At 45.8% G+C, this 13,350-nt stretch overlaps 1 protein-coding gene and 1 pseudogene across 1 annotated transcript; both read right to left on the reverse strand.

The window, feature by feature from the left end:
* Positions 1–287: 287 nt before the first annotated feature.
* Positions 288–1,221, reverse strand: LOC133096666 (olfactory receptor 6V1). The gene is given in 4 exon segments (XM_061198275.1): positions 288–504; positions 506–609; positions 611–759; positions 762–1,221. Coding segments are annotated over 4 exon segments (930 nt in total).
* A 4,589-nt stretch (positions 1,222–5,810) lies between these two features.
* On the reverse strand, positions 5,811–7,692 carry LOC133096509 (male-specific lethal 3 homolog; annotated as a pseudogene).
* Positions 7,693–13,350: the final 5,658 nt, after the last annotated feature.

A 13,350-nucleotide genomic window follows, 5' to 3' on the forward strand; every position in this document is an offset into this window, starting at 1 on the left:
CAGACCCTGTGCTAAGAGCTTGATTTGGATTATCTCTTTTAATTGACATCATCATTCTGTTTTCACCCCCAGCTTCCTTGAAATCATCCTCTCCTTAACTAGCGCAGGCTCACGGACACTTGCCTTTGAGACATTCAGACAATGTGAACTCATCAGCTCCCTGTAGAGAGTGAACAGAGACTTCTGTGGGGGTGAGGGAGCAGAAGAGACTAGAAAGAAGGAGACTGAGAAGCTCCAGCCTGGGCACCTTGGTGCCACCTGCAGTGGATGGTCCTCATTCCTCGTTCTCATCTGCGGGTGGCTGGGGCTCTGAGGAGGATCCTTTCGGACGTATCCTCAATGACCTCTCTGATCTTCTCATTCGGGAAGGTGAAGATGAAGAGGTTGAGGAAGGGGGCCACCACCTCGTTGAGCTGCGTGGGGTGGCCCTTGCCTGGCCTCAGGTAGATAAAGATGGCGCTGCCGTAGCCCAGAACCAGCACCGTGAGGTGGGAGGTGCAGGTGGAAAGGCCTCTGGTGTCCGGAGGAGGAGGGCGTGTGCAGCACTGCAGCCACAGTGAGGATGTACGAGGCCACGAAGAGCAGCAGGGCGGCAGCACGAAGAGCGAGGAAAGGACAGGAAGAGGTCCACGAGCTCGACGTGCTGGGTGTCGGAGCAGGACAGCTTGAGCGGCAGGGCAGAGTCACAGAAGTAGTGGTCAATGATGTTGCGACCGCAGAACCAGAGCTGGGTTTTCTGCAGGGTCAGGGAGATGACACAACCACCCAGCAGACCACCACCAGCTTCACACAGACTGGCCCATTCGTGATGGTCGTGTAGTGCGGAGGATGGCAGATGGCCACGTAGCAATCAAAGGCCGTGACTGTGAGCATAAGCAAGTTGGTGGAGCCCAGGGAGAAGGAAAAGAAAGACCGGGTCAGGCGCTCAGCCAGGGACATGGTCCTGTGAGTGGACAGCAGGTCGGCCAGCATCCTAGGGACCACAGTGGAGGCGACTAGCACCTCCAAGAGGGAGAAGTTGCAGAGGAAGCAGTACCTGGGTGAGTGGAGGTGGGAGTCCAGGCATGTGAGGGTGACAATGGCCAGGTTCCCCAGCACCGTCAGCACATATATCAATAGGATGAAAGCACACAGGAGGGTCTGGAACTCATGCAGATGAGAAAATCCCAGGAGCACAAACTCCCTGACGACACTGAAGTTACTCACTGCACTTGACGCCATTCTCTGTACCATCTGTGAGAAGCCAGGAAGTCTTAGTGGGAAATCACCACCAGCCGCTCTCTTGACCTTGCTCCCTGATGGCTGGCCTGGCTTCCCAAGCAGACTGGCCCGTATGCATGGTGAAATTCAATGTCCAGGAGACACATTCCCAAAGGGCAGAAGTTCCCAATGTGCAAGGAACCGACCGTTTCTGCTGGACAGATTTAGGAACTGGCTACTCCCACATCACCACCACTCCTAAGCTCTTACACTTCTGTCTTCTACTCATTCATTATTTCATTCAACACATTCGTGAAGCTCCGTCTCTGTGTCAGACTTCTGGCTGGGTCTGGTAAACCCTTCCTAACTGCCAAATGTAATAGTCTTTCAATCAGAATAACACCTGCCATTCGCAGAGTTCTTCCCATGTCTCAGGATCTGGTACCTTACACATTACTTCTTTTCATCCTTTGTGCTCAGTCCTCATCCTCCTTGCCTTCTCTGTGACATTTCACGCTGTGAATCACACATTTTTGAAATAGCTTCCACCCCTGACTGTAGAGACACTCTACTCTTAATTGTCCAATAACTCTTGAGGTTTTTTTTGGGCTGGCTCCTTCTCTAGCTCCTTGTCTTTCTGCTGTTTTCTAAGTACGAATGTCCCCGCATCTCTCTTCTCATCCTTCTTTTCTATCTCTAGTCTCTCCTTCAGAAAACTCACCTTCTCCCTTAACGAGAGCAATCTTGAAAATGTAAAAGAGACTCTGCCTTTTTGTTCTCAGCCCACATCTCACACTACCACATACTCAACATGTGTAAAAAATACACACATAATCCTCTCCTACCCCAAAGCCAATATGGTGTTCATGGCCCCCCAAACCCCCAGTTATCCAGGCTTGAAACCTGGGAGGTATTTCTTTTGTTGTTGTTGTTTTGTTTTGTTTTTTTAAATTTATTTATTTTTGGCTGTGTTGGGTCTTCGTTGCCGCGCACGGGCTTTCTCTAGTTATGGCGAGCGGGAGCTACTCTTCGTTGCAGTATGCGGGCTTCTCATTGCAGTGGCTTCTCTTGTTGTAGAGCACAGGCTCTAGGCACGCAGGCTCAGTAGTTGTGGTGCATGGGTTCTAGAGCGCAGGCTCAGTATATGTGGCGCAGGGGCTTAGTGCTCCGCGGCATGTGGGATCTTCCCCGGCCAGGAGTTGAACCCGTGTTCCCTGCATTGGCAGACGGATTCTTAACCACTGTGCCACCAGAGAAGTCCCTGGGAGGTATTTCTGAGTTCTCCTTCTTTCTTCTAAACCACTTGAATTGTTATCCTTAGAAATATATTTTTTCTCATCCTGTCCCCTTTCTTTTTTCATAGCCACCAACTAGGTTCAAGGATTCACTTCCTCTTAATCATCACAACAGCATTCTTAATGGCTTTCTTATTTGTACATTTCTGTATATGTATTTGTACATTTCTGTATTGGATCCAACCTATCCATATACTGCTGTTATATTTATTTTTCTAAAGTATTATGTCCATAGGCTGTTTTTTTTTTAAATAATCTGAGGCAATGTTATTTCATTTATACATTACTTTCAACATCATCTACCTTCATACAGAAAAAGACTACAAGGACACATTTTAAAATATTAACAATGAGGGGATATGGGGATATATGTATACATATAAGCTGATTCACTTTGTTATACAGCAGAAACTAACACAACATTGTAAAGCAATTATACTCCAATAAAGATGTTAAAAAAAAAACAAAAAAAATATTAACAATGGCTATCTCTAGGTGTGGATTATAGGCATTGAAATGTTTTCATATGTATATATATCTTGTTTTTCAAATTCTTTTTATTTGAACACATATTATTTCAGTATCAGAAAAAAAAATGTTTTTAAACAACATCTATTCCCTCCCTTGCCTATAAATCAAGCACAAACTCTCCCTGGCAATCCCAGCTTTCTACAGTTCTACCCATCTACCCCTCCAGCCTAACATTCACCTCTTTCTTGCTGCATGATTTGTGCTTCCACCAAGCTGGACCACTCGCTATTCTCCAAATATTAAGTCCACCCTCTGCTTGCACACCTTTTCCTTACTCTTCCCTATGCTCAGAATACCCTGTCCTGCCATCTCTGCCTGGCAGATTCTTACCCACACTTCAAATGTCTCTCCTTTATGAAGCTTCATCCTCTATCCAGATGGGAACTTGTCCTGCCTGGAACTCCCAACGAGGGAAGTTAGCATGTTCCTCCTTGCATGATAATTTTTCTTGTGCCAGCCTCATCCCAAACACTAGATCCCTCATTTCTCAGTGGCAGGCCTCTCTTTTCATCTTTATAGCCCTCACAACACCCTGCTGCAACATGTCTTACAAAGTGTAAGGACTTCGTAAATTTTGGTTAAACAAATGAATGAGTACATCTGTTGGGTTTTCATTCCTAGTCCTGAGAAGAAAAGTCTTGTCAAATGGAAACTCACGTTTTCTTTCATGATTATTTGAATGTGTGCATTATAGACTTTAATAGCTGGTAAGGGGGCAAGCATGGCCCGACAATTACTTATCAGAAAGATACGATGAGATCAGGTGTGTTTCAGAATCCAATCCCAGAAGGGTCTGGGTACACCCTGTAATCAAATACACTACTACTTCTGCAGCAAAATACATGAATATGCACACTAAATGGAATAAATAAAGGCAATAAATGGCCTCACAGTAAGTTCAGATCAGGTTTCACTACCTAGTTAGTTTGACCCAAAATTAGAAAAGAACTTTCAGTTGTCAAAGCATTTTTGATTAGAGCATTGTGGATCAGGGGCTGTGAATGGTTAGACCTCGTTCACTGAGTGCCCACCACGTACTGGTTCCTACGCCGCAAAACGACTGTGAAAGTTGCTATCTCCATATCACAGGTGATAAAAACCGAGACTCAAGATGTTTAAGGATCTCCATCCCAAGTCATATAGTCAATAACTGTACAGCTGGGATTTGAACCCAGAGTCTTCTAACTCCAATACCTACTCATTTACAGTCATTAAAATGCCAAATGTGAAATCTTCCCAATTTTCAAACAGTGCCATACCGATCTCTGAACACAGGATTCAAAGTCTATTGCTTAGGTCTGCAAACAGGGAGAGTATTTAATAAATGGTAAATAAAGGAATGTACTAAAGAATAAATTCCCATGACCGGCTGTTGACCATCAGTGATGAGTAGGAGACAGGGAGGGTGTCCCTTTCCTCAAAGAAAGGATCTAACTTGGGTCTCAGCCATTACTGTGGAACCAGTCAGAGGTCCAGCCCCACGTGCTCCATCCCTCCTGGGGAATCCACGACAGTCAGGCTTTCAGGGGGCTGCTGCTCCTCCACTTACCGCTTCCCCGATTGTGATCTCACCCCACCCGGCCCCATACTGATGTGTGTCACATTCTGTGGGTGTTATAAAGGCATGAGCAATGATGAGGAATTCAACGCATGGGCCCATTTTATGTTTCATTCACCATCACTGCCACCCAGAAAGCAATATCTTTCTTACCCGATAAGTTTCCATGACATCGCATCCGGAGGTTCAACGTTCTAAAACATTTGAAGTCCTGAAATCAGAGGTGAAAGAGTTAATTCAGGGATGACCCTGGAGTCAGGAATACTCCATTCGGTGCAGCAGGCTTCACTCCACCTCACACTAGCCAGCATCCTTTGCAAACTGACCTCCTATTATACCCTCACCCACAATCCATCTTGCCTTCCTCCTGCCAACCTCTCTCCTGTCTTCTGGACTTTTCACCCTTAGACTTTCCTCTCCCTGTTTACAGTCTCGCCTCCCCTCTCAGCGTTGATGACTGGTGCCCCCTTCTTTGTCCACAATGCATGCCTGTCCCTTCATGTTCATTCAAGACTCTGAGCCACGGCCCCCCAGACTCCAACTCAGCAAACTGGAGCCCACAGCTCAGGACAAGGCCCCTGGAGTTATGTTTTAGGACCCACTGTACTGGCTGAGTAATTTTTTTTTTTTTAAACATTCAGGCAATGCTTTATTTAAATCACCAAAAATAAGGTTTTATAGGAAAGGAACTGTAACAAGCAAATGTGCAGCTGCAAATTTTCTTTTGCCATCAATATCAACTCCCTCTAAAATATTCTGGGACTACTTTGCGGTTTCCAAGCAAAACTAATGTTTCATTGCTCAGCCTCATCACAAGAATGAAAACGGTTTGCAAAACAATTTTGTTTAATGCTAACAAATAACTAAAAAATGTGGTTATTGCTAACAAGTAACTCCGTCTCCTGAAACAGCCCAACCTACACACACTTTGGTGAACATTTCACTGTGAACACAACCGCTCTTTTCCCGCCGTCACAGATGACAGGTACCATGGCAAGGGTCAGATGCTGGAGGCCGTTCAGGCACCGAGGAAGTAATCCTTCACAGAAATAACTACGGTAGGTAAGCAGCTCAAACAAATGGGCCCGCCTCTGCCACACCCGCCCCAAGGTGGGTGTCGCATTGGCTCTGCCTGTAAGGAAGGCCCACCAACTCCCTAGTTCTTTACTGGGAACCGAGAGTGCAAAGCTAGATAGAGATGCTGTTCTTCCAGAGCCTTCAAAGCCTTAATAAATTGCCCTGGGGTTCGTCGTGCTGTCCTGCGCCTCACAGGCAGCAACATAGGCAGACTGGGGAAAAGTCATCATGGTATTCTGCTAAAAACCTCAGAAAGAGATCAAAGTGCTTCAGTAAAGCCTTCAGATTCTTCTCAGAAAAGGACATCTGTCCAAGGATTTCTGGAAGTTTCACGAACAATCGCAGCAAGTGTTGTGCCCCATAAATGTAAGAGGGTGGAGGTGGCTGGTCACCTGGGGGGTAACTGTCGGGTACAAGTTTCCAGGAGAGGACCTCATTTATTTCATTAGTTCTTCTACCTTCAAAGCCAGCAAACACCGCACTCCCTTCCTTGCTCGGGGTCAGAGGAACAGGTGAGGATGATCTGCTGTGAACAGGTGTCTTCTCTTCCAGGTGCAGGAACAGCTTGGGCGTGCTGGCAGACGTGTCCTGCTGCCGGCGCTTGGGCTGAGGCGAGGCGCTGCTCTCAGACAGCCTGTTGCAACTGGCAAAGTGGCGTGTGGACCGGCTCCGAGACTGCAAGGGTTCCGGCTCGGCTTTGCGCCTTTTGGGGGTGGCCGGTTCGCCTGTGGTTCGCTGACTCTCTGTGGACTGTGGTGTGGATGGATTCAACAAAGGTGGGTTGGAGAGAGCTCCTCCTGGTTCCTACTAGTGTTTGTGGTACTTCCCTTAATCGGAAGAAAAAATTTGGACGAAGTCACCTTTTTATACTGAACTTGTTCATATGGATAGAGCAAAACCAATGGGAGAGTGTAATCAAACGTTATTCGTTTTTGTTTTGTTTTTAAATATATATTTTTTAAATTAATTAATTTATTTTATTTATTGATTTCTGGCTGTGTTGGGTCCTCGTTGCTGTGCACAGGCTTTCTCTAGTTGCGGCGAGCGGGGGCTACTCTTCATTGTGGTGCGCGGGCTTCTCATTGCAGTGGCATCTCTTGTTGCGGAGCGCGGGCTCAGTAGTTGTGGCGCACGGGCTTAGTTGCTCCACGGCAGGTGGGATCTTCCCCAACCAGGGCTCGGACCCATGTCCCCTGCATTGGCAGGCGGATTCTTAACCACTGCACCACCAGGGAAGCCCCTCAAAGGTTATTCTTAATCCATCCACAATCTCCTTACAAAGGTCAACATTCTTTTCTGCTGGGATATATTGCACATTCATGTTGGCGTGTGGCATAGTGTAATGGTGACGAGGCCTCTCATTGGCTGAAAAGGCTGCAATGATAGCAAAATGCGTCACGTACAATTCCAAAATAGTTATGATGTTGGTCTGGCACGGAAGTTTCACTAACCGTTTCCTCCTGTTGATATAGTAACAATCGTCCTCAAGCTTCTTCTTCAGAACTTCAGGGATTTCTTTCTTCCATTTCCTTTTTTTGCGTGCAGCTCTGGTTCTTCCTTCACTTCAGTCTTTTCTTCAATATCACTTTCTTCACTTATTTCTTCTTCATCCTTTTCTTCACTACTGTCATCAGAGGAACTGCTGACTGAGTTTTCAACATTTTCATCTTTTTCTTCAGCAGGGAGGCTTTTTAAGACAGAGTCCACACCAGGCAACCTGCAGCGCCTCCTCTTTCTTCCTGTGCTTCTCAGGCGAGCTACAGCTTTTCTTGCCAATTTACGCTGTAATCTCTGATTTTCATCGGTGTCACGAAGTACATGATCTTCAGCTGCCCATCTATCCCAGCTTCTGTTCCAACCATTCAAATGGATCAGATATTCTGGGATCTTTCTGCCTTTTTCGTCTTTCCCAACAATAACATCGACAATCTTGGCATCGTCCAGCACTCGCGCCTTGGTGGGGTCAGGCTCGAAGCACAGCACTTCCTCCCCTGAGTGGAATTTAAATTTCATGCCCTCGCTCCCACTCATTTGCTCATCGTGGTGGAGGGTGAGGCTCTGGGGTGGGCGGAGCGCGTGCGGTGGGGGACTCGTTGAGTAATTTTACATTCCAAGTTTTTGTTTACGATACTGCCAAATTAACATAGGTGAAGTTTAAATTGAATGTAGAATCAACTTTTCTCTGTATCGGGGTCTCCTGCAGACCAGAGTTTCCTCAGTGTAGGCTCTGTGGAAGCCCTTGCTACAGAACAAAACCTCTCTCAGGCCCAGGAGTCCTGCATCCCTGTGACCCAGGCAAACTCAACTTCAGTCAGGAGATAATGAGGTGCCCCATCAAACCAGGCCAGGTGTCGCCTTAGACATTACAAAGCAGGCTGGTCAAGGCCTTGGTTGGCCATTTAGTGCGTGCTTTGGACCAGGCCACACATTGTCTATACTCGACAGTCTGGGGTCCCCGATGTGTCCTCAGTTTCCCTTACTCATTCCTGGTGAGCATCCTCACTGGTAAGAGATCCTGTTCATCTTATTCAAATCATTCATGCTGTGGGTTTTATAGGTCAGATTTCTGTTAAAATGTCAAATAGCAGGTATAATAAGCTGTTGTCTCCATATAATAAGCCTCTAGAGACTTGGAAGCCATCTGAAAGACCCCTCCTTGTTACACATCTTTCTCTCTCCACATCAATCTTCTCACTTCTCCTGGCTGAGTTATTCCTATGCGTTTTGGCTTCTCTTCCTACCCCAGAAAATGACTCTTAAAAAAAAAAAAATAAAAATAACTGGGAATGCAGACGGGGGTGACAGTACCACCACCACGGTTTTTTGTAGCGATGATTCTGATCATCAGTGTCTTGGGCCATGTCAAGCTTCTCAAGAGAATGAAAAAGTGGGGATGAAGAATGGGACAGAGGGATGGACAGAGTATGTACCTGAATATTCCCTTATGGTTCACAGGCCTTTGCAAGGGGCGGTGACAGAGGGAGGACACAGAGGGAAACAGCAAACTGGGGCAAGCAGACCAGCCGGCAGCAAGAACTGGAGCGAAGAATGATGCAAGAGGACGACGTGTCAGGCAGTGAAAGGTCTACGAAGGCCCGAAGAGAGGACAGAGATGCATCAGGAAGGAATCTAGGCTGAGCGTCCCCTGAACCCAGGTCTCTAAGGAAGGAGCAGGAGTGGGACGGCACAGAAGACCTTTAGCTCCTCCCCAAGAGGGAGGGCAAGACGAGACCAATGCAGGGGATGGAGTCTTGTCACCATGAGCTTCACTGCTGCACCCCACATCAGCAACAGCACAGGGAGCAAGAGGACAAAGCCAACTCGAATCCTTCATCATTCATCCTTCACTCATTCATTCAGGAAAATATGACTGATAGCGCTCGATACTACCAGTGCTCTAGGAATACAGCGGTGAACAAAATAGACCCAGAACTTACAGGCAAATTGGGAAAAAAGACAATAGGTAAGTTTAAAATGACAAACTATGACAAGTGCTATGAAGGCAATGAAAGAGGCATGACAGAGACTGGGGGGAAGGCAGGGGACTCACCCACGTAAGCTCCCATTCTGCCACCCAAGTCCAGATGCAGGACTCGGCCGTGGTAGTCGCACCCGGTGGACAACAGCACAAGTGCAATAGGCTGCAAGGAGCAAAGAGGTCCCTCTCACACTTCCTGCGGGTGCAGTTCCCAAACCCAGGACCTGTGGGGCAGACCAGAGTAAACAGAATCAACACAACATCAGGATGGAGACACCTCACCCTGCTCGGCCCCCTTTCTCTGTACTCCCTTCCTCCTGCTATCCAGGCACTCCTGGGTGGAAGATCTGAACCCAAAACACACTGGGAAAAGTGGAAGCGCCCAGCTCTCCTCAGTGCTGACGCTGTGCTCCAGCAGGCTTGAATACAGCATGACAGCAGTTCTGAAGGAGCAGCTGCCTCCCCTGGGGACTTGGGAACATCCTAGCATCATCCTCAGTTTGGGAGATGTGAGCTCCAGGGTGCAGGCAGGCAACTGAGAGGCCATAGGGGCCTCCCGGGGAGCTGTGACCGCTCTCTCTCCCTCTGCTGTCCCCTCTGGGCACGGGGCTCAGAGCAGCCCAACAGCCCTGCGATCTGGGCTCTGGGGTGAGGCAGAGAGGGAGTAGGGGCAAAGCACTGGGCACCAGTTGCTTTAGACACAGACAACTCAGCAGCAAAGACAATGAGCTAAGAAATCTCTTCATCTCTGGTCAACCCAGAGGGAAAAACTGGATCCAACTGTCTTCTTTTCTTATAAACTGGGAATGAGAGAGATGCTGAAGTACTAAAAACATCTTTTAGAAAAAAAGGAATCACCAGGACCTGAGCATCAAGATATTGGGGGAGGTTTACTCTCCTGCCCAAGAATGATCTTCAGAGCATCTTCTCCCAGGGCTTCAGTTTGCCCACTTAAGCAGAGGACATGAGTCCTAAATGCACATGTCTGAGTTGGTACTGGGAGGACAGGAATCCATGGATGAAGGAATCATGGTCATGGTTAACAGAGAAAAGATATCAACTGAAACCAAAGTGAGAAATTGAGGACCTGCTTACAATTATGAAATAGTAATAATGCATGCACACACATGTACTATTTATAATTTTGTATATCACGTAAGTTTATGAAGAAATGAAGAAATATTGCAAAGAAACACTTTAATAGAGGTCGAATTCCATCCTTGTGAAAACCAAAACCAAAGGTATCTTGTACTTCTTTATCAGCAAGACCAGCTTCCCTGACTTCTTCACCAACCCAAGGACATGCATCACCCCCACTGCCTAAGGACTCAGGGATTACATACTTCTTCTCCCTTGCTCCTGATCTCTCTCACAGCAATAACACCTTTATCATGTGCTTCCCACAGGCACTGTCTCGTCTGAGTCACTAAACAACCCCATGAAGCAGCTGTTATTGGTGTCTTCATTTCCTTGCTGATAGTACAAAGGAAGCCGTTACTCTAGGACGCACCTAGGTGGTAGCACCTGGGTTTGAACCCCAAAGAGCAGAGAACAAGTGATCTTTGATTTGTGTACTTTAGACTTTTGTGGACATGACCTTGCACACACTCATACCTAACTCACCTTTAACACTGCCAAGTTCATATATCTGCAGATCTATGAACATTTCAAGTATCTCATACAGCGTCCCATGCTATCTAACAGTTCAGTTTTGTCTGTGCAATTATTTAAGTATTTTAATGGGAAAATAATAAAAGGAGAACATGGAAAACTGAAAAGTGATGATGCCTGTGATAAAAAAGTATAAATCTCATAAATGTAATCAAGTAAAGCAATGTTGAGAAACATTAGGCATAGTAAGAGTGGAGCATTTTTGGCTTCAATCCAAAGCTGTTTGACTCTATGTTCAAAGAGGAAAGAACAAAATTAAATAACATTTTAAAAATCCTGGAATGCATAATGTAACCAGGTACATCAGCTGATAGATCAGCCAGAAATAGTTTGAGAGTAGGGGTGTCTTTTTTGGTGGAATTCATCAATAGAGGTAGAAAGGGAAGAAAACATCACACTAAAGATGCGATGAGATGAACACAGGAAAGGCCAGAACCGTGTCTAATTGGATTCAGTGACTAAGCTAAGCTTAGTCTGTCCCCAAATCTCCTCATATGCAGCTAAAGTCCTTCTGTCACCCAAGTAGTGTGTTAACTTCTATTACTTGGGCTAATTGCTATGCAGGTGGAGCCCAATAAGAAGGAACAGGTGCCTAGGATTGCACATTGTGAAAAGAACACACCACCTACTCCCTAACTTCCCAAGTGTTAGAAATCAGAAGCATAGCTAAGGAGAAGCAGGAGTACACTTCCCTGAGACCATGCAACAAAGTGGCGGGGCGGGGGCGGGGGGGGGGCGGGTCTAATACCATTTTATGAAGGGAAATGGGTAGACATGATGGCTGTTAAGGCCATGATGGAAAGATGACACATGTTGCAGAGTGAAGGCGAGATCATGAGTCGTGCCCATGGGAAGGCTTCTCTGTGTTTGCTACCCTCCAACCAAAGATTGGAGACCACCCTCAGCCCCACCCTCATATATGGGGATAGCTACTGAGAAGTCATTTACGATTTCCTACTCCATTTCATCACAAAAACAGGGTAGGTTTTCAATCCTGGTACTTAACTTGCACGGGACTTATTTTCTTTCTCCAACTTTCCTCAATTACATCCCTGGTGATACAGTTCTCTTGTTCCAGGATTCCTTGGACTTTCCTGGAAGAACCAAAGAGGATCCTCCTGTTTTTCCACTATTAGGTTTTTACATATACCCAGAAGATACTGTATGGTTACCCTTAATATCCCATCCTACGCCTCAAATGAGACAGCTCTGAGTTGCAGGTAATGATGAAATTGTTGATTTGTCATTTGGAATCATACTTTGGAGTCCACTGTTGATAATTAGAATTCCCGGCAAGACTTCCCATTCTTGCCTTTTCTTCTTCATTCTCCATCCTCTATTCAAAACTCTTCTGCTTCCATTTGGCTTATCTTCTCTTGGTCCCCTAATCACCCTTTTTGCTCTTTAACTCCCCATAACCTGACATAGAATAGCTCTTCCCATCCAAATATCTGGTTTACAGAGTATGTTCCCCATAGACCTGTGAGAGTAATAGTCCAAGCTTGGTGAACTTCTACTTGCATAATGAATTTACATAAGAATTCTGGGGGGGAAAAAACACGGTACATCTATCTCAAAGGCTGATTCCAGGGTAGAGTCCCATGAACATTTGTCTAAGCTCTGGAAGAAAAGATCTGAAGGCAGAATTCAAAGGAAATACGACAGCCGTGCTTCTGTGGGATATCTGTCATTCTCTTTTTCTACAATTCTCATCCTTTTGCCCAATCTATGGGACAAATAAGTTTTTCATGCTGGAGGTGCAAATACCTCATTAAGTTCATGAGCACTTAAATATGGTGATGGGCACAACTATCATCACTTTAATGTTCAAATGATAAAGTGTAATAAAAATGGAGAGGGTTTTGAACCCCCAAATCATTTTTTTTCTTTAATTTTTTTAAACATCTTTATTGGAGTATAATTGCTTTACAATGGTGTGTTAGTTTCTGCTTTATAACAAAGTGAATCAACTATACATATACATATATCTCCATATCTCCTCCCTCTTGCGTCTCCCTCCCACCCTCCCTATCCCACCCCTCTAGGTGGTCACAAAGCACCAAGCTGATCTCCCTGTGCTATGTGGCTGCTTCCCACTAGCTATCTATTTTACACTTGGTAGTGTATATATGTCCATGCCACTCTCTCACTTCGTCCCAGCTTACCCTTCCCCCTCCCCCCCAAATCATTTATAAGCAATTTTGTAACATATTTTACTTGTATCTAGAAGCTGTGAGTGATCCATCTGAGGCTAAAGAAATGGTGGTAGAGAGAGAATGAGGTGAGGTGGAGAAATTGGGGGAGAGGGGAATGTTTAAAGAAACTGGATTTAGAAAGTCATCACAAGGAACACAAGAAGAGCTGAATAAAGTGGAGGTGCTGTGATCATCATCCCACAAGAAAAATATCAAAGATAGAACAAGAGAATAGATGAAGAAATACTACCAAATAGATTCTGGTTTATGCTAAGGTAAGACATTCAGCAAATCAAATGTAAGTAACTGTTCTGAGTGCCCAGATTCTGAAGAGATGCTGCTCAA

This window comes from Eubalaena glacialis, chromosome 8 (assembly GCF_028564815.1).
Source record: "Eubalaena glacialis isolate mEubGla1 chromosome 8, mEubGla1.1.hap2.+ XY, whole genome shotgun sequence".
Taxonomy (NCBI): domain Eukaryota; kingdom Metazoa; phylum Chordata; class Mammalia; order Artiodactyla; family Balaenidae; genus Eubalaena; species Eubalaena glacialis.